We start from the raw sequence: 27303 nt of genomic DNA, 5'->3' as shown, positions 1-27303 counted from the left end.
TCCCCCCCCCCATTCCCAGCTGCTGTTTGCTTGGCTTGTTGCTGTCCTGTCGGATTTGGGATTGCTGGTTACTGATCTGGCGAGTGATTGTTTCTGCTTGCAGCCCTGGGCTCTGTGATCCTGAGCAGAATGTGGCCTGGTTTTCATTCAGTCAGTCTTTCTGCTTGAATTGCGTGTTTCCGTGACGGCCTGGGGGCAGGGAGACTGACTCTCTGATTAATGTGAAGTGAATTCTCCAGAGCGAGTTATTGTGGTCAGGAACTGATCACAACTACACTGTGTTCACACTCAGCCCACTCCAGGCTTCATATCCAATCCTCTCGGAAAAGACACACACTGCACTGCTCCAGTCTGCTCTGCTTCCTGCTTAACATGCCTCTGCTATACTACCTCTCTCTTACTCACTCTCACTCTGTTGCTGTCTGTCTGCCTCCGAGAGTACCCCATCTCTCTGCCTCCTTCCTGTCTGCCCCTGTCTCTCTCTCTCTCTCTCTCTCTCTCTCTGTCTGACAGTCTCTCTGATGGTACACCTACTTTATCTGAAATTGATAACACAGTCACTCCCGCAGCGCTGACTGTCTGACAGTGCGGCACTCCCTCAGCACTGACCCTCTGACAGTGCCCACTCCCTCAGCACTGACCCTCCCACAGTGCCCACTCCCTCAGCACTGACCCTCTGACAGTGCGGCACTCCCTCAGCACTGACCCTCTGACAGTGCCCACTCCCTCAGCACTGACCCTCCGACAGTGCCCGCTCCCTCAGCACTGACCCTCCGACAGTGCAGCACTCCCTCAGCACTGACCCTCCGACAGTGCGGCACTCCCTCAGCACTGACCCACCGACAGTGCCCACTCCCTCAGCACTGACCCACCGACAGTGCCCACTCCCTCAGCACTGACCCACCGACAGTGCCCACTCCCTCAGCACTGACCCACCGACAGTGCCCACTCCCTCAGCACTGACCCTCTGACAGTGGGGCACTCCCTCAGCGCTGACCCTCTGACAGTGGGGCACTCCCTCAGCGCTGACCCTCTGACAGTGGGGCACTCCCTCAGCGCTGACCCTCTGACAGTGGGGCACTCCCTCAGCGCTGACCCTCCAACAGTGCCCACTCCCTCAGTACTGACCCTCCGACAGTGTGGTCCTGGTTTCTGCTTGGAGTGGGAGTGAGTGTAGAGTTAGAGGGATTTCCCGGGGGAGTGAGGGGCTGTAGGGGACAGGAATTTTGGAAATGAGGATTTGTGGGAGCTGCACTGAGATCCAGTTTTTGTCCCGACATTATCGCGATGTGGATGAGATTATTTTCGGTGTAACTGTCTCACTGTGAGCTGGAGACTGTTGGACGGACTCTGGAACTTTCTGTGGTGTGTTCACTGGGAGCTGAGCAAGACTAATCTCAGCATCACCCACCTGCATTTATATAGTGACCTTCTGCCTCCTCACCATATTGCACGGTGAATGGAATGTGTCATCACAGGTGCATTTTGGGAGCTCCAACAGCCAATCTGTACACAGCAAGATCCCACAGACAGTCCTGTGGCAATGCCCTCCTGGTGTGTATGTAATGGTATTGCTGAGGGAGGCACATTGACTCTGTGAGCCCCTCAGCCCAGTCCCCCCTCTACACCCCACTCTGTCAGGGACTGTCTGTCTGAGGGTGCACAGAGTCATCCACTCACTGCCACCCTCCATCTCTCTCACTGTCTCTCACTCTCTCTTTCCTTCTCTCCATATCACTCCATGTCTGTTTCTCTCCCCCTCTTGGCTTGTCTCTCTCTGTCTCCCTCTCTCTATGTAGTCCCCCCTCTCTCTCTAGCACACTATCTCTCTCTCCGTCTCCCACACTGTCTCGCTCTCTCTCGCAGTCTCTCTCTCCCTCTCCCTCGCTATCTCTCTTTCTCTCTCTCACTGTCTCTCACTCTCTGTCACTATCTATCTTTCATGGGTCTCTCTTTCCCTGTCACTGTCTCGCTCTCTCTCTCTCTCTCTCTCACTGTCTCTCTTGCTGTCTCTCTCTCCCTCTCTCTCTCTTTCTCTCTCCCTGTCACTGTCTCTCTCTCTCTCTCTCTCTCTCTTTCTCGTTCCCTATCACTGTCTCTCTCTCTCCCTGTCACTGTCTCTCTCTCAGTCTCTCTCTCTCTCTCTCTTTCTCTTTCCCTGTCACTGTCTCTCTCTCTCTCTCTCCCTATCACTCTCTCTCTCTCTCTCTCCCTATCACTGTCTCTCCCCTGTCACTGTCTCTCTCTCTCTCTCTCTGTTTCTCCCTCTCTTTTTCTCTCTCCCTGACACTGTCTCTCTCTCTCTCACTGTCTCTTCTCTCTCTCTCTTTCTCTCTCCCTGTCACTGTCTCTCTCTTTCTCTCTCTCTCTTTCTCTCTCTCTCTCTTTCTCTCTCCCTGTCACTGTCTCTCTCCCCCGTCACTGTCTCTCTCTCTCACTGTCTCTCTCTCTCTCTCTGTTTCTCCCTCTCTTTTTCTCTCTCCCTATCACTGTCTCTCTCACTGTCTCTTTCTCTCTCTCTTTCTCTCTCCCTGTCACTGTCTCTCTCTCTCTCTCTCTCTCTCTCTCCCCCTGTCACTGTCTCTCTCCCTGTCACCGTCTCTCTCTCTCTCACTGTCTCTCTCTCTCTCTCTCTCTCTCTCCCCCTGTCACTGTCTCTCTCTCTCACTGTCTCTCTCTCTCTCTCTCTCCCTCTCTCTCTCTTTCTCTCTCCCTGTCACTGTCTGTCTCTCTCTCTCTCTCTCTCTCACTGTCTCTCTCTCTCTCTCTCTCTCTCCCTGTCACTGTCTCTCTCTCTCACTGTCTCTCTCTCTCTCTCTCCCTCTCTCTCTCTTTCTCTCTCCCTGTCACTGTCTGTCTCTCTCTGTCTCTCTCTCTCTCTCTCTCTCTCTCCCTTTCTCTCTCTCTCTCTCTCTCCCTTTCTCTCTCTCTCCCTCTCTCCCTCTCCCTTTCCCTCTCCCTGTCACTGTCTCTCTCTCACTGTGTCTCTTGCTCTCTCTCTTTCCCTCTCCCTCTCCCTGTCACTGTCTCTCTCTCTCACTGTCTCTCTCTCTCTCTCCCTCTCTCTCTCTTTCTCTCTCCCTGTCACTCTCTGTCTCTCTCTCTCTCTCTCTCCCTTTCTCTCTCTCTCCCTCTCTCCCTCTCCCTTTCCCTCTCCCTGTCACTGTCTCTCTCTCACTGTGTCTCTTGCTCTCTCTCTTTCCCTCTCCCTCTCCCTGTCACTGTCTCTGTCTCTCTCTCTCTCTCTCTCTCACTGTCTCTCTCTCTCTCACTGTCTCTCTCTCTCTCACTGTCTCTCTCTCACTGTCTCTCTCTCACTGTCTCTCTCTCACTGTCTCTCTCTCACTGTCTCTCTCTCACTGTCTCTCTCTCTGTCTCTCTCTCTCTCTCTCACTGTCTCTCTCTCTCTGTCACTGTCTCTCTCTCTCTCACTGTCTCTCTCTCTCTCTCTCTCTGTCTCTCTCTCTCTCTCTCTCACTGTCTCTCTCTCTCTGTCTCACTGTCTCTCTCTCTCTCACTGTCTCTCTCTCTGTCTCTCTCTCTCTCTCTCACTGTCTCTCTCTCTCTGTCTCACTGTCTCTCTCTCTCTCACTGTCTCTCTCTCTGTCTCTCTCTCTCTCTCTCACTGTCTCTCTCTCTCTGTCTCACTGTCTCTCTCTCTCTCTCACTGTCTCTCTCTCTCTCTCTCTCTCGCGCACACACACGCTCCGTCTCTCCCTCCCCCTTGCTGGCCGTGCTCTCCTGTATCTGGCTGTATATTGCAGCAGGTGCCAGTCTGTGATGCCATGCTCAGTGACCCTGATATGGGTGATGTGTGTAATTATGTGACCACATGCCTCCCTGCTCTACAGGCCTGCCCCTTCATCCAGTGGTATACACTGAGCTAATGATTCTTCGCACGGGGGGGGGAGATGGGGGGAGGTGAATTATTGGATAAGGACAGTGTTGGGAGGGGACTGGAAGGATTGGGATAACAAATGGCATTTCAGTGAGGAGCTGGGAGGGGGCTGGAGGGGAGGAAAGAGAGAGACAGAGAGAGGGAGAGAGAGACAGTGAGCAAGGGAGAGAGAGACAGAGAGAGAGAGAGAAAGAGAAGGAGAGAGAGAGACAGTGAGCAAGGGAGAGAGAGACAGAGAGAGAGAGAGAGAGACAGACAGACAGAGAGACAGAGAGAGAGAGAGAGAGAAAGAGGGAGAGACAAAGATGGTGTTGCTGTGTGAGCCTCAGGAACAGGAGAGAACAGTGAGTGCCCAGTCAACCAAACCATAACCTATCCTGGCACACCAGCTTCAAACAGCCAGAGAGTTCGACATCTCAAAACACACACACACCCCCCCCCCCTCCACATATACACACACTCTCACACCCCCCCACACACACACACCCACACATACACACACACACACACACACACACTCCCACACACACACACACACCCCCACACACACACACCCCCACATAAACACACACTCACACACCCACACATACACCACACCCACACATACACCACACACACACACTCCCACACACATACACACACCCCCCACACACACACACACCCACATACACACACCCCCACCCCCCACACACACCCACACATACACACACACACCCCACACACATACACACACCCCCACACACACACACCCCCCACATATACACACACACTCACACACTCCCACACACCCCCACACATACAACCCCACACTCCCACACACTCTCACACCCACACTCTCACACCCCCCACACACACACCCCCAAACATACACTCCCACACTCTCACAGCCCCACACACACACACCCCTACACATACACTCCCACACTCCCACACACTCTCACACCCACCCCTGTCTCTCACACAAAAACATACACTCCCACACACACACTCTCACACATACACCCACACATACACTCCCACACACCCACACACACACATACACACACCCACACCTCACACACACACACACACACTCACACCCACACTCACACACACCCACACACTCCACACCCACACACCTCCCACACACACACCCCCCACACACCCCACACACATACACACACACACCCCCCCCACACACACCCCCACACACACACCCACACACACCCCCCACACACTCCATACACACACTCCCACCCCCACACACTCCCCACACACACACCCCCCACACACCTCTCACACACATACACCACACACACACACACACACACTCCCCCTACACATACACCCACCCACACACACCCACACACACACCCACACACACTCCATACCACACTCCCACACACACCCACACATACACACACACACCACACACACACCCACACACATACACACACCCCCACACACACACACCCCACATATACACACACACACTCCCACACACACACACACACCCCCACACACACACACACCCACATATACACACACTCTCACACCCCCCACACCACACCCACACATACACACACACACACACCCCCACACACACACCCCCCCACATATACACACACTCTCACACACTCCCACACACCCCCACACATACAACCCCACACTCCCACACACCTCACACCCACACTCTCACACCCCCACACACACACCCCCAAACATACACTCCCACACTCTCACACCCACACTCTCACAGCCCCACACACACACACCCCTACACATACACTCCCACACTCCCACACACTCTCACACCCACCCTGTCTCTCACACAAAACATACACTCCCACACACCCACACACACACATACACTCACCCACACTCTCACACACACACACACACACACTCACACCCACACTCACACACACTCTCACACACTCTCACACCCACACACTCTCCCACACACACACTCCCCCACACACTCTCACACACACACACACACACACACACACACACACTCCCCCCTACACATACACTCCCACACACACACTCTCACACACACTCTCACACACACTCTCATACACACACTCTCACACACACACACTCCCCCACACACTCTCACACACATACACACACACACACACACTCCCCCCTACACATACACTCCACACACACACTCTCACACACACTCTCACACACACTCTCACACACACTCCCACACACACACTCTCACACACACTCTCACACACACTCTCATACACACACTCTCACACACACTCTCACACACACTCTCACACACACTCTCACACACACTCTCACACACACTCCTCACACACACTCTCACACACACACACTCCCATGCACACACACACACTCTCACACACACCCACACACTCACAAACACACACTCTCACACACACATACACTCTCACACACACACTCTCACACACGCACACCCCCACACATTCCCACATACACACTCCCACACACACTCCCACTTACACTCACACACACACACACACACACTCCCCCCCACACATACACTCCTACAACTACACCCCCACACACACACACTCCCACACATACACTCTCACTCTCACACACACACACACACACACACACACACTCCCCCCCCCCCCCACACACACACGGACACTCCCACGCACACACACACACTCTCACACACACACACTCCCACACACACACTCCCACACACACCCACACAATCCCTCACACACACACACACTCTCTCTCACACACACACACACACTCCCCCCCACACACACACTCCCACACATACACTCCCACACACACCCACACACTCACACACACCCACACAATCCCACACACACACTCCCACGCACACTCCCACGCACACTCTCACACACACTCCCACGCAATCCCACACACACTCCCACACAATCCCACACATACACTCCCACTTGCACTCTCACACACACACTTTCACACACACACTCTCACACACACTCTCACACACACTCTCACACACACTCTCACACACACGCTCACACACACGCTCACACACACGCTCACACACACACTCTCACACACACTCTCACACACACACACTCCCACACACACACTCCCACGCAGACTCCCACTCGCACACACTCACACATACACTCTCACACACATTCTTACACACACACTCCCACTTACACCCACACACACACACTCCCACACACACACACTCCCACACACACACACTCACACACACACACACTCCCCCCTACACATACACTCCCACACACACACAATCTCTCTCTCACACACACACACTCCCACACATTCCCCCCACACACACACTCCCACACACACTCCCACACACACTCCCACACACACTCCCACACACACTCCCACACACACCCACACTCACCCACACACACACACACACACACACACACTCCCACACACACACTCCCACACACACACTCCCACACACACACTCCCACACACACACTCTCACACACACTCCCACACTCACACACTCACACACTCCCACACAGACACACTCCCACACTCACCCACACACACACACACACACACACACACTCCCACACACACACTCCCACACACACACTCTCACACACACTCCCACACTCACACACTCCCACACAGACACACTCCCACACATTCCCACACACACTCCCACACTCACACACTCCCACACACACTCCCACACTCACACACTCCCACACACACTCCCACACTCACACACTCCCACACAGACACACTCCCACACATTCCCACACACACACTCCCACACACACTCCCACTTACACTCACACACACACTCTCACACACACACACACTCACACACACACACACACACTCCCCCCACACATACACTCCCACAAATACACCCCCACACACACACACTCCTACACACACTCCCACACACACCCACACAATCCCTCACACACATTCTCACACACACCCACACAATCCCACACACACTCCCTTACAATCCCACACACACACTCCCACACACACCCACACAATCCCTCACACACACACACTCCCCCCAACACACACACTCCCACACACACTCCCACACATACACTCTCACACACACCCACACAATCCCACACACACACTCCCACGCACACTCCCACTCACACACACACTCTCACACACACACACTCCCACGCAATCCCACACACACTCCCACACAATCCCACACATACACTCCCACTTGCACGCACACAAACACACTCTCTCGCACACACTCTCTCGCACACACTCTCTCGCACACACTCTCTCGCACACACTCTCTCGCACACACTCTCTCGCACACTCTCTCTCACACACACACTCCCACACAATCCCACGCACACTCCCACACACACACCCACACACTCACAAACACACACACTCACAAACACACACACTCACAAACACACACACTCTCCCACACACTCTCCCACACACTCTCACACACACACTCCCACACACACTCCCACACACACTCCCACACACACTCCCACACACACTCCCACACACACTCCCACACACACTCCCACACACACTCCCACACACACACTCCCACACACACACTCCCACACACACACTCCCACACACACATTCCCACACACATTCCCACACACGCCCACACACACTCCCACACACACACACTCCCACACACACTCCCACACACACACACTCCCACACACACTCCCACTCGCACACACTCACACATACACTCTCACACATACATTCTCACACGCACACTCCCACGCACACTCCCACGCACACTCCCACGCACACTCCCACGCACTCTCACACACACTCTCACACACACCCACACACTCACAAACACACACTCTCTCACACACACACTCCCACACACACACTCCCACACACACACACTCCCACACACACACACTCCCACACACACACACTCCCACACACACACACTCCCACACACACACAATCCCACACACAATCCCACACACAATCCCACACACAATCCCACACACAATCCCACACACACTCACACACACAATCCCACACACAATCCCACACACACTCACACACACACTCACACACACACACACACACTCCCCCCCTACACATACACTCCCACACACACTCCCACACACACATATACTCTCCCACACACTCTCCCACACACTCTCCCACACACTCTCCCACACACTCTCCCACACACTCTCCCCCACACACACCCCCACTCTCACACACCCCCACTCTCACACACCCCCACTCTCACACACACACTCCCCCCCACACACACACTCCCACACACACCCACACAATCCCTCACACACACAGACTCTCTCACACACACACACACACTCCCCCCCAACACATACACTCCCACACACACACCCACACACACACACTCTCATGCACACACACTCCCACACACACACTCCCACGCACACTCCCACACAATCCCACACACACTCCCACACAATCCCACACACACACGCACTCTCACACACGCACTCTCACACACGCACTCTCACACACGCACTCTCACATACGCACACTCTCACATACGCACACTCTCACATACGCACACTCTCACATACGCACACTCTCACATACGCACACTCTCACATACGCACACTCTCACATACGCACACTCTCACATACGCACACTCTCACACACGCACACTCTCACACACGCACACTCTCACACACGCACTCTCACACACACACTCTCACACACACACTCCCACATAATCACACACACACTCCCACACAATCCCACTTACGCTCTCATACTCACACACTCCCCCACACACATACACACCCACAAATACACACCCTCCCACACACCCTCCCACACACCCTCCCACACACACCCTCCCACACACACCCTCCCACACACACCCTCCCACACACACACTCCCACACACACACTCCCACACACACACTCCCACACACACACTCCCACACACACACTCCCACACACACACTCCCACACACACATTCCCACACACACATTCCCACACACACATTCCCACACACACACTCCCACACACACACTCCCACACACACACTCCCACACACACACTCCCACACACACACTCCCACACACACACTCCCACACACACACTCCCACACACACACACACTCCCAAACCCACACACTCCCAAACCCACACTCCCAAACCCACACACTCCCAAACCCACACACTCCCAAACCCACACACTCCCAAACCCACACACTCCCAAACCCACACACTCCCAAACCCACACACTCCCAAACCCACACACTCCCAAACCCACACACTCCCAAACCCACACACTCCCAAACCCACACACTCCCAAACCCACACACTCCCAAACCCACACACTCCCAAACCCACACACTCCCAAACCCACACACTCCCAAACCCACACACTCCCAAACCCACACACTCCCAAACCCACACACTCCCAAACCCACACACTCCCAAACCCACACACTCCCACACACACACTCCCACACTCACAAACACACACTCACACATACCCACACTCTCCCACACAGTCCCACACCCACACACACTCTCTCTCTCTCTCTCTCTCTCTCTCTCTCTCTCTCTCTCTCTCTCACACACACACTCTCACACACACTCTCTCACACACACTCTCTCACACACACACACACTCTCACACACACACAGTCCCTGCCCCCCTCCTTGCCCCACTCACTCTCCCGGCACCCCCACTCTCCCTCCCCCTCACTCTCCCTCTCCCCCTCACTCTCCCAGCCCCCCCTCCCCGCCCACTCTCCCAGCCCCCTCTCTCTCCCTTCCCCCCCACTCTCCCAGCCCCCTCTCTCTCCCTCCCCCCCCCCCACTCTCCCTCTCCCCCCTCACTCTCCCTGCCCCCCTCACTCTCTCTCACCCCCCTCACTCTCCCTGCCCCCCTCACTCTCTCTCCCCCCCTCACTCTCCCAGCCCCCTCTCCCTCTCCCCCCTCACTCTCCCTGCCCCCCTCACACTCTCTCTCCCCCCCCTCACTCTCCCTCCCCCCCTCACTCTCCCTCTCCCCCCCTCACTCTCCCAGCCCCCCTCCCTCCCCCGCCCACTCTCCCTCCCCCCACTCTCCTGGCCCCCTCACTCTCCCTCTCACCCCCCTCACTCTCCCTCCCCCTCACTCTCCCTCTCCCCCTCACTCTCCCAGCCCCCCCCTCCCCGCCCACTCTCCCTCCCCCCACTCTCCCAGCCCCATCTCTCTCCCTTCCCCCTCCACTCTCCCTCTTCCCCCCCCAACTCTCCCCCTCCCCCCGCACTCTCCCTGCCCCCTCACTCTCCCTCCCCCTCCCACTCTCCCTGCCCCCCCTCACTCTCCCTGCCTCCCCTCACTCTCCCTCCCCCCCACTGTCCCTGCCCCCTCTCACTGTCCCTGCCCCCCCTCAATCTCCCTGCCCCCCCCTCAATCTCCCTGCCCCCCCTCACTCTCCCTCACTCTCCCTGCCCCCCCTCACTCTCCCTCCCCCCACACTCTCCCTGCCCTCCCTCACTGTCCCTGCCCCCCCCTCACTCTCCCTCCACCCTCCCACTCTCCCTCCCCCCCCCCCCCACTCTCCTGGCCCCCACTCTCTCCCTTCCGCCCCACTCTCCCTCTCCCCCCCCACTCTCCCTCTCCCCCCCCACTCTCCCTCTCCCCCCCACTCTCCCTGCCCCCCTCACTCTCCCTCCCCCCTCACTCTCCCTCCCCCCCTCACTCTCCCTCTCCCCCCCTCACTCTCCCTCTCCCCCCCCCACTCTCCCCCTACCCCCTCACTCTCCCTCCCCCTCACTCTCCCAGCCCCCCCCCACTCTCCCTCTCCCCCCCCCACTCTCCCTCTCCCCCCCCCACTCTCCCCCTACCCCCTCACTCTCCCTCCCCCTCACTCTCCCTGCCCCCCTCACTCTCCCTCCCCCTCCCACTCTTCCTGCCCCCCCTCACTCTCCCTGCCCCCCACTCTCCCTGCCCCCCCTCAATCTCCCTGCCCCCCCTCAATCTCCCTGCCCCCCTCACTCTCCCTCACTCTCCCTGCCCCCCCTCACTCTCCCTGCCACCCCCTCACTCTCCCTCCCCCGACACTCTCCCTGCCCCCCCTCACTGTCCCTGCCCCCCCTCACTCTCCCTCCCCCTCCCACTCTTCCTGCCCCCCTCACTCTCCCTCCCCCCTCCCACTCTCCCTCTGCCCCCTCACTCTCCCTCTGCCCCCTCACTCTCCCTCTGCCCCCTCGCTCTCCCTGCCCCCCCCTCACTCTCCCTGCCCCCCCTCACTCTCCCTGCCCCCCCTCACTCTCCCTGCCCCCCCTCACTCTCCCTGCCCCCCTCACTCTCCCTGCCCCCCCTCACTCTCCCTGCCCCCCCTCACTCTCCCTGCCCCCCTCACTCTCCCTGCACCCCCCTCACTCTCCCTGCACCCCCCTCACTCTCCCTCCCACTCTCCCTGTCCCCCCTCACTCTCCCTGCCCCCCTCACTCTCCCTGCACCCCCCTCACTCTCCCTGCACCCCCCTCACTCTCCCTGCCCCCCCTCACTCTCCCTGCCCCCCCTCACTCTCCCTGCCCCCCCTCACTCTCCCTGCCCCCCCTCACTCTCCCTGCCCCCCTCACTCTCCCTGCACCCCCCTCACTCTCCCTGCACCCCCCTCACTCTCCCTCCCACTCTCCCTGTCCCCCCTCACTCTCCCTGCCCCCCTCACTCTCCCTGCACCCCCCTCACTCTCCCTGCACCCCCCTCACTCTCCCTCCCACTCTCCCTGTCCCCCCTCACTCTCCCTGCCCCCCTCACTCTCTCCCTGCCCCCCTCACTCTCTCCCTGCCCCCCTCACTCTCCCTGCCCCCCCTCACTCTCCCTGCCCCCCCCTCACTCTCCCTGCCCCCCCCTCACTCTCCCTGCCCCCCCCTCACTCTCCCTGCCCCCCCTCACTCTCCCTGCCCCCCCCTCACTCTCCCTGCGCCCCCCTCACTCTCCCTGCCCCCCCTCTCTCCCTGCCCCCCCTCACTCTCCCTGCCCCCCCCTCACTCTCCCTGCCACCCCCTCACTCTCCCTGCCCCCCCTCACTCTCCCTGCCCCCCCTCACTCTCCCTCCCCCTCCCACTCTCCCTGCCCCCTTCATTCTCCCTCTCCCCCCCCTCAATCTCCCAGCCCCCCCCTCCCTCCCCCGCCCTCTCTCCCTGCACCCCCCTCACTCTCCTGGCCCCCTCTCTCTCCCTTCCCCCCCCCCCACTCTCCCTCTCCCCCCCTCACTCTCCCTCCCCCTCACTCTCCCTCTCCCCCTCACTCTCCCAGCCCCCCCTCACTGTCCCTGCTCCCCCCTCACTCTCCCTCCCCCCTCCCACTCTTCCTGCCCCCCTCACTCTCCCTCCCCCCTCCCACTCTCCCTGTCCCCCCTCACTCTCCCTGTCCCCCCTCACTCTCCCTGTCCCCCCTCACTCTCCCTGTCCCCCCTCACTCTCCCTGTCCCCCCTCACTCTCCCTGTCCCCCCTCACTCTCCCTGTCCCCCCTCACTCTCCCTGTCCCCCCTCACTCTCCCTCTCCCCCCCCACTCTCCCTGCCCCCCCCTCACTCTCCCTGCCCCCCCCTCCCTCCCCCCCTCACTCTCCCTCCCCGCCTCACTCTCCCTCCCCCCCTCACTCTCCCTGCCCCCCCTCACTCTCCCTGCCCCCCCTCTCCCTGTCCCCCCTCACTCTCCCTCCCCCCCTCACTCTCCCTCCCCGCCTCACTCTCCCTCCCCCCCTCACTCTCCCTGCCCCCCCTCACTCTCCCTGCCCCCCCTCACTCTCCCTGCCCCCCCTCACTCTCCCTGCCCCCCCTCACTCTCCCTGCCCCCCTCACTCTCCCTGCCCCCCCCCCCTCACTCTCCCTGCCCTCCGGCTGAGTGTTGACAGCCTTTGAGGACAGACATGTTTGTTCCGATCTGAGCCCACCTCCCCTCGAGAGGGATTGGAGTTGATGTTCCCAGGCAGGACACCATCGTCTCTCCCCAAGGACTACACCTTATCATTCCGCGTTCACCTCTCTGCCTGTCATTGAGCCACCCAGCACGGAAACACCAGCCTTCGGTCAAACCAGTCCCACAATCCCAAACTAAACCATTCCCACGCTGTCTGCCCCTGGCCCAAATCCCTCCAAACCTTCCCTATTCATGTCCTTATCCAAATGCCCCTTCCACGTTGTACCTGTCCCCGCACCCACCTCTTCCTCAGATGTTCATTCCACACACGAACCACCCTCTGTGTAAAAATGTTACCCCTCGTCTTTTTTTAAATCTCTCCCACCACCGTAAACATGTGTCCCCTAGTCTTGAAATCCCCAACCCCAGAGAAAAGACAACTAATATCCACCCTATCCATGCCCCTCATAATTTTGTAAATCTCTATAAGGTCACCCCTCAGCCTCCGATGCTCCAGGGAAAACAGCCCCAGCCTGTTCAGCCTCTCCTTGTAGCTCAAACCCTCCAACCCTGGCAATGTCCTTGTAAGGCACGGTGGCTCAGTGGTTAGCACTTCTGCCTCACAGCACCAGAGACCCCGGTTCAATTCCCACCTCAGGCAACTGTCTGTGTGGAGTTTGCACATTCTCCTCCAGGTGCTCTGGTTTCCTCCAACAATCCCCAAAAAATGTGTAGGTTAGGTGAATTAGCTGTGCTAAATTGCCTATAGTGTTAGGTGTAGGGGAATGGGTCTGGGTGGGTTGCTCTTCAGAGAGTCAGTGTGGACTTGTTGGGCCGAAGGGCCTGTTTCCATACTGTAAGTAATCTCATCTAAATCTTTTACAAATTTCACAGTATCTTTCCAAAAGCAGGGAGATGCCCCCCTCATGATTTTATAAACCTCTATGAGGTCACCCCTCAGCCTCCGACACTCCAGGGAAAACAGCCCCATCCTGTTCAGCCTCTCCCTATAGCTCAGATCCTCCAACCCTGGCAACATCCTTGTAAATCTTTTCTGAACCCTTTCCAATTTAATAATACCTTCCCTATAACAGGGTGACCAGAACTGGAGATAGTTCTCCAGAAGAGGCCTCATCAATGTCCTGTACAACCTCAACATAAAGTCCCAACTTCTTTCCTCAAAGCAATGAAGGCAAGGGTACTAAACTCCTCCTTAACCCCCCTGTCTACCTGTGATTAACTTTCAGTGAATATGTACCTGAACCCCCAGGTCTCTCTGCTCGACAACTCTCCCCAGGGCCCAACCGTTAACTGTAAAACTCCTGCCCCTGTGTGTTTTCCCAAAATGCAGCACCTCGCATTTATCCAAATTAAACTCCATCTGCCACTCCTCGGTCTATTGGCCCATCTGATCACGATCCCTATGTAATCTTCGATATCTGTCTTCACTGTCTGTTACGCCACCAATCCTGGTGACATCCACAAACTTGCTGACCATGCCTCTGATATTCTGATCCAAACCGTTTGGGTAAATGACACAAAGCAGTGACCCATCGCTGGTCACAGGCTGTCTCCAGCACTGACTGGATCATTTCACCAGTTCCCAAACCAGGGAAATCCCACTGTCTTCCAGTTGCTGCGTTTGGATTTCCGAGGGAGCCGGATTGGGATCCAGAGATTCTGTCTGAGACACACCCTCAGGGGTTTGTACTTGAACACCAACTCTAACTTAGCAGGATGTTCCCAAAGGCCTCTATTCCTGATGAAGGGCTTTTGCCTGAAATGTCGATGTTCCTGCTCCTCGGATGCTGCCCGACCAGCTGTGCTTTTCCAGCACCACTCTGATCTTGACTCTAACCTCCAGCATCTGCAGTCCCCACCTCCGCCAGGATGTCCCCAAACCCTCCCGTCCCTAACACCACCGTCTCCTGCCCTATACCCCGCAACAGTGCAAGAAGGCAGCTCAGCGGCACTCTCTCGGGGGGCAACTAGGGACGGGCAATAATGGGTGGGCCCACATCCCAACACAGAATACAAAATAGGAAACTTAACAGTGAAACACATGAGGAAATTAAAGTAGAGGGCAGCTGGACAACAGCTCAGTCTTGCCAGTCAGTTTGAAAAAGGCAACAGAGAGACAGAGACAGTGAGAGAGAGACAGTGAGAGAGAGACAGTGAGAGAGAGACAGTGAGAGAGAGACAGTGAGAGAGAGACAGTGAGAGAGAGAGAGAGAGAGAGACAGTGACAGTGACAGAGACCGTGAGAGAGAGACAGTGAGACAGAGAGAGTGAGACAGAGACAGAGATAGAGAGAGAGACAGAGAGAGACAGAGACAGTGAGAGAGAGACAGACAGAGACACTGAGAGAGAGACAGTGAGAGAGAGAGACAGACAGAGACAGAGACAGTGAGAGAGACAGAGACAGTGAGAGAGACAGTGAAGAGACAGAGACAGTGAGAGAGATAGTGAGAGAGACAGTGAGAGAGACAATGAGAGAGACAGAGACAGTGAGAGAGACAGACAGAGACAGAGGCAGTGAGAGAGACAGACACAGTGAGAGAGAGAGAGACAGTGAGAGAGACAGAGACAGTGAGAGAGACAGACAGAGACAGAGGCAGTGAGAGAGACAGACACAGTGAGAGAGAGAGAGACAGTGAGAGAGACAGTGACAGTCAGAGACAGAGAGAGAGACAGACAGTGAGAGCGAGACAGAGACAGTGAGAGAGACAGAGACAGTGAGAGAGAGAGAGAGAGACAGTGAGAGAGAGAGAGAGACAGTGAGACAGAGACAGAGAGACAGTGAGACAGAGAGAGAGAGACAGTGAGAGAGAGAGAGACAGTGAGAGAGAGAGAGACAGAGAGACAGAGAGAGAGACAGTGAGAGAGACAGAGACAGTGAGAGAGAGACAGAGACAGTGAGACAGAGACAGTGAGACAGAGACAGTGAGACACAGAGAGAGTGAGAGAGAGACAGTGAGACAGAGAGAGAGTGAGACAGTGAAACAGAGACAGAGAGAGAGAGACAGAGAGAGTGAGACAGTGAGACAGAGACAGAGAGAGACAGTGAGACAGAGAGAGAGAGACAGAGAGAGAGAGACAGTGAGACAGAGACAGAGAGAGACAGTGAGACAGAGAGAGAGAGACAGAGAGAGTGAGACAGAGACGGAGACAGAGAGAGACAGTGAGACAGAGACAGTGAGAGAGACAGTGAGAGACAGAGACAGTGAGACAGAGAGAGAGTGAGACAGTGAGACAGAGACAGTGAGAGAGAGAGTGACAGTGAGAGAGAAAGATGGGAGTATTTAGGGAGATAGTCCCAGAGCTCAGGGCGCAGGAATCTGAAGGCACTGCCCCCAATGGGGAAGCGATGGGAATCGGGGGATGATCAAGGGGCTGGAACTGGAGGGGGTTATAGAGATAGGGAGGGGGTGTAGGGGCTGGAGGGGGTTACAGAGATAGGGAGGGGGTGTAGGGGCTGGAGGGGGTTACAGAGATAGGGAGGGGGTGTAGGAGCTGGAATTGGAGGGGGTTACAGAGATAGGGAGGGGGTGTAAAGGCTGGAGGGGGTTACAGAGATAGGGAGGGGGCATAAGGGCCGGAGGGGGTTACAGAGATTGGGAGGGGTGTAGAGGCTGGAGGGGGCTACAGAGATAGGGAGGGTGTAGGGGTTTGAGGGGATTACAGAGATAGGGAGGGGGTGTAGGGGCCACAATATTTGGATAATATCCAGACTGTGGAAGCAAGTTCCCCCATCTCTTCATCCACCCACATTCCCCGGAGAGAGATATTCCTGCCGAAATCCTGCTGGGATTTCTCAGTGACATTCCTGTTACTGATGACCCTGAGCTGTGCCGTCCGTCCATCTGTCTGTCTGTCTGATAGTGTCTGACATTTCCTGTCAACGTTGCCTGCGGTTTTTTTCCTTGTGGAACTCCCCCTTCCCGATCCGCCGCGATCTGAAGGGATCCTGGGATCTGTTGCCCTATCCATCTTGAAGCCGGAGTCCGCGATGATGTCTGAGGGTTATTCCGAATCCCAACTTCGGAACCGTCCTCCCCAGTGTCCCTCGGGATGAGGCAGTGTTTCTGGAGAGAGACAGGGAGACTTGGAAGTTACTCGCAGTGTGACCAAAAGAGTGGAGACAGAGATAGAGCCCAAACCCCATCTTACCCTGGGGTCACTTGAAGCATGACACTGTATCTCGAGCACTGAGGGCACCTGCCTGTGGAATGCAGTTTATTGTCATAAATACTTGCTGGAGACTTCAGTAATCCAATATCCATCCGGAGCTTCTCATCAACACAGGAGGAAATCAGAATTCCTCACCGGATTAACTCCAGCTGGAGGTGAAATCCGAGCAGCGAGATAGAGAGGGTGAGCCTTGAAGGGTGAGGGACGGAGGAGCCTGTGAGGGACAGGCGAGGGGTTGGAGCAGTGGGAAGGCAGGGAAATCGAGGAGGGAGTGGGTGTGGGGCTCACTCACTCCGCTGCTCACCGGGAAGGACAGCGACGGGATCAGGTGGAGCTGTTGGCAGACAGACCAGGCACTGGATTAGTGGTGCTGGAAGAGCACAGCAGTTCAGGCAGCATCCAACGAGCAGCGATTTCGCTGCTCGTTGGATGCTGCCTGAACTGCTGTGCTCTTCCAGCACCACTAATCCAGTATTTGCTTTCCAGCATCTGCAGTCATTGTTTTTACCAGACAGACCAGGCAGCCTGTTCCAAACAGCTCTCTCTGGAACAGGCAGTGTCAGTGGCTCACTCCAGCACACCCCGGAATGATTGTTCCGAGCTCAGGCATCGAGTGTATTGCTCGGAGGGAGAGAACCCACATTTCACATCACCTCGCCCCGCACGGTTCACAGAGTCAAAAAACTAACAGCCAGCACAAGGGAACGGGAACTGAACTGGCCGTGACACACATTACCCCAGCCATCCACTCCGGAGAGAATGGTCATCGTTCACCCCACACACACAGACCCTCACTGGGAGACAGGTTCCCCCCCCATACACACACACACACACACACACACACACAACCTCACTGGGGTACAGTCCCACACACACACACAACCTCACTGGGGTACAGTCCCACACACACACACAACCTCACTGGGGTACAGTCCCACACACACACTGACTCTCACTGGGGTACAGTCCCACACACACACAGACTCTCACTGGGAGACAGGTTCCCCCCCATACACACACACACACACACACACACACACACACACACACACACACACACACAACCTCACTGGGTACAGTCCCACACACACACAGACTCTCACTGGGGTACAGTCCCACACACACACAGACTGGGAGACAGTTCCCCCCCCCCCCCCACATACACACACGCACAACCTCACTGGGGTACAGTCCCACACAGACACAGGCTCTCACTGGGGGACAGTCCCCCACCCCCACACAGACACACCCCTGGTACCACTGTCACCCTCACTCCCCCAATACTGGTGCACAGAGAATTTATTGGGGATGTAAAAAACAACACAATTTAGTCAGTCTGTGTATGTGGACGGTCCCCCCCACAGACACAACGACTCTCAGTGGGGGACGGTCTCTCACACACACACACAGAGGCTCTCACTGGGAGACCGTCCACATACACAGACTGACTAAATTGTGTTGTTTTTTACATCCCCAATAAATTCTCTGTGCACCAGTATTGGGGGAGTGAGGGGTGACAGTGGTACCAGGGGGTGTAGAGAGAGGGTGGTACTGGGGGTCGTGGGAGGTGGGGAGTGAGGGTGTATTGTACTGGGGGGACGAGACAGGGTGGTATGTAGGGGGGAGGAAGTGGGTGGGTGTTGAGGTGGGGAGTGAGGGTGTATAGTACTGGGGGGACGAGACAGGGTGGTATGTGGGGGGGGAGGAAGTGGGTGGGTGTTGAGGTGGGGAGTGAGGGTGAGGGTGGTACTGGGAGTTGGGAGTGGGGAGTGAGGGTAGTATTGGGGTTGGGGAGTGCGGGTGGTACCAGGGAATTGTGGGAGGTGGGGAGTGAGGGTGAGGGTAGTTCTGGGGGGGTTGGGGCTGGAGGGAGAGGGTGGTTCCCTGTGGGTGGGGAGTTAGGGTTGTACAGGGGGCTGACTGAGGGGTGGTGGTCGAGGGGGGGTGAGGGTGTTTTTGGGGTGGTGGTGGTGTTGGGGACATTCGGCCCATCTCAGTCTGATGTTGTGTCCATTCCCCCTGACAGCCACGTCCGAGGGGAGTGAGGAGGGTCTCGAGAACAGACAGGGAGGGGCCTGCTCCACCAAAAACATGAAGGTCACCCTCAAGGTCGGTCAAGGTAGGTCCCCGTCTCCACCCCCACCCCCACCCCCATGCCCACACCACAGAGATCCCATCCCCCCCCACCCCACTGGGAACCGCCGCCGCCCAATCTGTCACCGAGAACATTCCATACTCTCCCCCTACTCCCTGGGTGAGAGTGTGGGGGGGTTCTGAGTCCTCTGGCCTTCACAGGGACTAACCCCCTCTCTCTGCCTTTGTCTATTCCCCAGTCTCATCCTGTCCCACACCGAGCCAACAGTGCAGCCCAAGTGCCCGCCATGTCTCCCACAGTGCCCACTCCCTCAGCACTGACCCTCCGACAGTGCCCACTCCCTCAGCACTGACCCTCCGACAGTGCCCACTCCCTCAGCACTGACCCTCCGACAGTGCCCACTCCCTCAGCACTGACCCTCCGACAGTGCCCACTCCCTCAGCACTGACCCTCCGACAGTGCGGCAGTCCCTCAGCACTGACCCCCTGACAGTGCCCACCTCCCTCAGCACTGACCCCTCCGACAGTGCCCACTCCCTCAGCACTGACCCTCCGACAGTGCGGCACTCCCTCAGCACTGACCCTCCCGACAGTGCCCACTCCCTCAACACTGACCCTCCGACAGTGCCCACTCCTCTCAGCACTGACCTCCCGACAGTGCCCACTCCCTCAGCACTGACCCTCCGACAGTGCCCACTCCCTCAACACTGACCCTCCGACAGTGCCCACTCCCTCAACACTGACCCTCCGACAGTGCCCACTTCCCTCAGCACTGACCCTCCGACAGTGCCCACTCCCTCAGCACTGACCCTCACCACAGTGCAGCACTCCCTCAGCACTGACCCTCCGACATTGCCCACACCCTCAACACTGACCCTCCGACAGTGCCCACTCCCTCAGCACTGACCCTCCGACAGTGCCCACTCCCTCAGCACTGACCCTCCGACAGTGCCCACTCCCTCAACATTGACCCTCCGACAGTGCCCACTCCCTCAGCACTGACCCTCCGACAGTGCCCACTCCCTCAGCACTGACCCTCCGACAGTGCCCACTCCCTCAGCACTGACCCTCCGACAGTGCCCACACCCTCAACACTGACCCTCCGACAGTGCCCACTCCCTCAGCACTGACCCTCCGACAGTGCCCACTCCCTCAGCACTGACCCTCCCACAGTGCAGCACTCCCTCAGCACTGACCCTCCGACATTGCCCACACCCTCAACACTGACCCTCCGACAGTGCCCGCTCCCTCAGCACTGACCCTCCGACAGTGCCCGCTCCCTCAGCACTGACCCTCCGACAGTGCCCACTCCCCTCAGCACTGATCCTCCGACAGTGCGGCACTCCCTCAGCACTGACCCTCCGACAGTGCCCACTCCCTCAGCACTGACCCTCCGACAGTGCGGCACTCCCTCAGCACTGACCCTCCGACAGTGCAGCACTCCCTCAGCACTGACCCTCCGACAGTGCCCACTCCCTCAGCACTGACCCTCCGACAGTGCGGCAGTCCCTCAGCACTGACCCCCCTGACAGTGCCCACTCCCTCAGCACTGACCCTCCGACAGTGCCCACTCCCTCAGCACTGACCCTCCGACAGTGCGGCACTCCCTCAGCACTGACCCTCCGACAGTGCCCACTCCCTCAACACTGACCCTCCGACAGTGCCCACTCCCTCAGCACTGACCCTCCGACAGTGCCCACTCCCTCAGCACTGACCCTCCGACAGTGCCCACTCCCTCAACACTGACCCTCCGCCGACAGTGCCCACTCCCTCAACACTGACCCTCCGACAGTGCCCACTCCCTCAGCACTGACCCTCCGACAGTGCCCACTCCCTCAGCACTGACCCTCCCACAGTGCAGCACTCCCCTCAGCACTGACCCTCCGACATTGCCCACACCCTCAACACTGACCCTCCGACAGTGCCCACTCCCTCAGCACTGACCCTCCGACAGTGCCCACTCCCTCAGCACTGACCCTCCGACAGTGCCCACTCCCTCAGCACTGACCCTCCGACAGTGCCCACTCCCTCAGCACTGACCCTCCGACAGTGCCCCACTCCCTCAGCACTGACCCTCCCACAGTGCAGCACTCCCTCAGCACTGACCCTCCGACATTGCCCACACCCTCAACACTGACCCTCCGCGACAGTGCCCGCTCCCTCAGCACTGACCCCTCCGACAGTGCCCCACTCCCTCAGCACTGACCCTCCGACAGTGCCCACTTCCCCTCAGCACTGATCCTCCGACAGTGCGGCACTCCCTCAGCACTGACCCTCCGACAGTGCCCACTCCCTCAGCACTGACCCTCCGACAGTGCGGCACTCCCTCAGCACTGACCCTCCGACAGTGCAGCACTCCCTCAGCACTGACCCTCCGACAGTGCCCACTCCCTCAGCACTGACCCTCCGACAGTGCGGCACTCCCTCAGCACTGACCCCCTGACAGTGCCCACTCCCTCAGCACTGACCCTCCGACAGTGCCCACTCCCTCAGCACTGATCCTCCGACAGTGCGGCACTCCCTCAGCACTGACCCTCCGACAGTGCCCACTCCCTCAGCACTGACCCTCCGACAGTGCGGCACTCCCTCAGCACTGACCCTCCGACAGTGCAGCACTCCCTCAGCACTGACCCTCCGACAGTGCCCACTCCCTCAGCACTGACCCTCCGACAGTGCGGCACTCCCTCAGCACTGACCCTCCGACAGTGCCCACTCCCTCAGCACTGACCCTCCGACAGTGCCCACTCCCTCAGCACTGACCCTCCGACAGTGCCCACTCCCTCAGCACTGACCCTCCGACAGTGCGGCACTCCCTCAGCACTGACCCTCCGACAGTGCAGCACTCCCTCAGCACTGACCCTCCGACAGTGCCCACTCCCTCAGCAGCGTACGTGAGGGCTGGATTTGATTGAGTGCGACAGTGTTTTGGTAGTTCCTGTGGGAGTTAGCTGTGGACTGTGTGTCAGTGAGTGGACTGTTTGATCATACTCTTCCCTATCTCTGTAACCCCCTCCAGCTCCTACACCCCCTCCCTATCTCTGTAACCCCCTCCAGCTCCTACACCCCCTCCCTATCTCTGTAACCCCCTCCAGCTCCTACACCCCCCTCCCTATCTCTGTAACCCCCCTCCAGCTCCTACACCCCCTCCCTATCTCTGTAACCCCCCTCCAGCCCCTACACCCCCTCCCTATCTCTGTAACCCCCTCCAGCCCCTACACCCCCTCCCTATCTCTGTAACCCCCTCCAGCCCCTACACACCCCCCTATCTCTGTAACCCCCCTCCAGCCCCTACACCCCCTCCCTATCTCTGTAACCCCCTCCAGCCCCTACACACCCCCCTATCTCTGTAACCCCCCTCCAGCCCCTACACCACCCTCCCTATCTCTGTAAACCCCTCCAACCCCCTACACCCCCTCCCTATCTCTGTAACCCCCTCCAGCCCCTACACCCCCTCCCTATCTCTGTAACCCCCTCCAGCCCCTACACCCCCTCTCTATCTCTGTAACCCCCTCCAGCCCCTACACCCTCTCCCTATCTCTGTAACCCCCTCCAGCCCCTACACCCCCTCCCTATCTCTGTAACCCCCTCCGGCCCCTACCCCCCCTCCCTATCTCTGTAACCCCCCTCCAGCCCCTACACCCCCCTCCCTATCTCTGTAACCCCCTCCAGCCCCTACACACCCCCCTATCTCTGTAACCCCCTCCAGCCCCTACACCCCCTCCCTATCTCTGTAACCCCCCTCCATCCCCTACACCCCCTCCCTATCTCTGTAACCCCCTCCAGCCCCTACACCCCCCTCCCTATCTCTGTAACCCCCCTCCAGCCCATACACCCCCTCCCTATCTCTGTAACCCCCTCCAATCCCTACACCCCCTCCCTATCTCTGTAACCCCCTCCATCCCCTACACCCCCTCCCTATCTCTGTAACCCCCTCCAATCCCTACACCCCCTCCCTATCTCTGTAACCCCCCTCCAGCCCCTACACACCCTCCCTATCTCTGTAACCCCCTCCAGCCCCTCCACCCCCCTCCAGCCCCTACACCCCCTCCCTATCTCTGTAACCCCCTCCAGCCCCTACACCCCCCCTCCCTATCTCTGTAACCCCCTCCAGCCCCTACACCCCCCTCCCTATCTCTGTAACCCCCCTCCAGCCCCTACACCCCCTCCCTATCTCTGTAACCCCCTCCAGCCCCTACACCCCCTCCCTATCTCTGTAACCCCCTCCAGCCCCCTACACCCCCCTCCCTATCTCTGTAAACCCCTCCAACCCCCTACACCCCCCTCCCTATCTCTGTAACCACCCCCCTACTCCCCCTCCCTATCTCTGTAACCCCCTCCAGCCCCTACACCCCCTCCCTATCTCTGTAACCCCCCTCCAGCCCCTACACCCCCTCCCTATCTCTGTAACCCCCTCCAGCCCCTACACCCCCCTCCCTATCTCTGTAAACCCCTCCAACCCCTACACCCCCTCCCTATCTCTGTAACCCCCCTCCAGCCCCTACACCCCCTCCCTATCTCTGTAACCCCCTCCAGCCCCTACACCCCCCTCCCTATCTCTGTAACCCCCCTCCAGCCCCTCCACCCCTCCCTATCTCTGTAACCCCCCTCCAGCCCCTCCACCCCCTCCAACCCCTACACCCCCTCCCTATCTCTGTAACCCCCCCCCCCTCCAGCCCCCCCCCCCCCCCCCCCCCCTCTCCTACCCCCCCCCTCCCCCGCCCCCTCCCCCCCCCCCTCCCCCTCTCTCTGTACCCCCCCCCTCCAGCCCCCTCCCCCCCCCCCTCCCCTCTCTCTGTAACCCCCTCCAGCCCCTACCCCCCTCCCCATCTCTGTAACCCCCTCCAGCCCCTACACCCCCCTCCCCTATCTCTGTAACCCCCACCAGCCCCTACACCCCCCTCCCTCTCTCTGTAACCCCCTCCACCCCCTCCACCCCCCCCCCTCTCCTACCCCCCACCAGCCCCCCCCACCCCCCCCCTCCCTACCCCCTCCAGCCCCCCCCCCCCCTCCCATCTCTAACCCCCTCCAGCCCCTACACCCCCTCCCTTCTCTGTAACCCCCTCCAGCCCCTACACCCCCTCCCTATCTCTGTAACCCCCCCCCAGCCCCTACACCCCCTCCCTATCTCTGTAACCACCTCCAGCCCCTACCCCCCACCCTCCCCTATCTCTGTAACCCCCTCCAGCCCCTACACCCCCTCCCTATCTCTGTACCCCCCCCACCCCTACACCCCCCCCTCCACCCCCCACCCTCACCCCCCACCCTCCCCACCCTCACCCACCCTCACCCACCCTCCCCCCCACCCTCCCACCCTCACTCCACCCTCACCCTCACTCCCCCCACCCATCCCACCCTCACTCCACCCACACTCCCCACCCTCACCCCACCCTCACCCTCACTCCACCCCACCCCACCCCCCCACCCTCCCCACCCTCACTCCACCCTCACCCTCACTCCCCCCACACTCACCCCACACCCCACCCCACCCTCCACCCACACTCCCCCCACACACCCCCACCTCCCCACCCTCCACCCTCACCCTCACCCCCCACACTCCCCCACCCTCCCTCCACCCTCACCCCACCCTCACCCTCACCCCCCCCACACCCCCACCACCCCCACCCACCCCACCCTCACTCCACCCCCACCCCCACACCCTCACCCCACCCCCTCACCCCTCACCCTCCCCCCCACCCCACCCCCACACCCTCACCCTCACCCCACCCTCACTCCACCCCTCACCCTCACCCCCACCACTCCACCCTCACCCTCACCCTCACTCCCACCCCACTCACCCTCACCCTCACCCCCACCCCACCCTCACCCACCCACCCTCACCCTCCCCCACCCCACCCTCACCCTCACCCTCACCCTCCACCCTCACCCACCACCCCACCCACCCTCACCCCACCCCCACCCTCAACCCCCACCCTCACCCTCACCCCCTCCACCCTCACCCTCACTCCCACCCTCCCCCACCCTCACTCCACCCCACCCTCACCCCACCCCACCCTCACTCCCCTCCACCCTCACCCCACCCCCCACCCCCACCCTCACCCTCACCCACACCCACCACCCACCCTCACTCCACACCCACCCCTCACCCCCCTCACCCCCACACCCCACCCCCCACCCTCATCCTCACCCTCACCCCTACCCTCACCCTCACCCTCACCCTCACCCTCACTCTCACTCCACCCTCACCCTCACTCCCCCCACACTCCCCACCCTCACCCTCACCCTCACTCCACCCTCACCCTCACCCTCACTCCACCCTCACCCTCACCCTCACCCTACCCTCACCCTCACCCTCACTCTCACCCTCACTCCCCCCACACTCCCCACCCTCATCCTCACCCTCACCCTACCCTCACCCCTCACCCTCACCCTCACTCTCACTCCACCCTCACCCTCACCCCCCCCCACACTCCCCACCCTCACCCTCACCCTCACCCTCACTCCACCCTCACCCTCACCCAAACCCACTTACACCCCCCCTACCCTCACCCAAACCCACTCACACCCCACCCTCACCCTCACCCAAACCCACTCACACCCCACCCTCACCCCCACCCAAACCCACTCACACCCCACCCTCACCCCCATCCAAACCCACTCACACCCCCACCCTCACCCTCACCCAAACCCACTCACACCCCCACCCTCACCCTCACCCAAACCCACTCACACCCCACCCTCACCCCCACCCAAACCCACTCACACCCCACCCTCACCCCCATCCAAACCCACTCACACCCCACCCTCACCCTCACCCAAACCCACTCACACCCCCACCCTCACCCCCCACCCAAACCCACTCACACCCCACCCTCACCCTCACCCAAACCCACTCACACCCCACCCTCACCCTCACCCAAACCCACTCACACCCCCACCCTCACCCCCACCCAAACCCACTCACACCCCACCCTCACCCCCACCCAAACCCACTCACACCCCACCCTCACCCCCACCCAAACCCACTCACACCCCACCCTCACCCTCACCCAAACCCACTCACACCCCACCCTCACCCTCACCCAAACCCACTCACACCCCACCCTCACCCCCACCCAAACCCACTCACACCCCACCCTCACCCCCACCCAAACCCACTCACACCCCACCCTCACCCCCACCCAAACCCACTCACACCCCACCCTCACCCCCCACCCAAACCCACTCACACCCCACCCTCACCCCCACCCAAACCCACTCACACCCCACCCACCCTCACCCACCACCCTCACTCCACCCCCCTCCCATC

The 27303-nt window shown here is 59.1% G+C and overlaps 1 protein-coding gene across 1 annotated transcript in view; it reads left to right on the top strand.

Annotated features, from left to right (window-relative positions):
* The window catches only part of efnb3b (ephrin-B3b), a 101359-nt gene that overhangs the window by 39373 nt on the left and 34683 nt on the right, over positions 1-27303 (top strand). The window contains exon 3 of the mRNA XM_072591366.1: positions 19969-20061. Within this exon, the coding sequence (XP_072447467.1) occupies positions 19969-20061 (93 nt within the window). The remainder of the gene's footprint in view (positions 1-19968; positions 20062-27303) is intronic.

This window comes from Chiloscyllium punctatum, chromosome 21 (genome assembly GCF_047496795.1).
Source record: "Chiloscyllium punctatum isolate Juve2018m chromosome 21, sChiPun1.3, whole genome shotgun sequence".
NCBI lineage: Eukaryota > Metazoa > Chordata > Chondrichthyes > Orectolobiformes > Hemiscylliidae > Chiloscyllium > Chiloscyllium punctatum.
The sequence above is the reverse complement of the archived record's forward strand: the minus strand, read 5'-3'. Positions and strand labels throughout refer to the sequence as shown.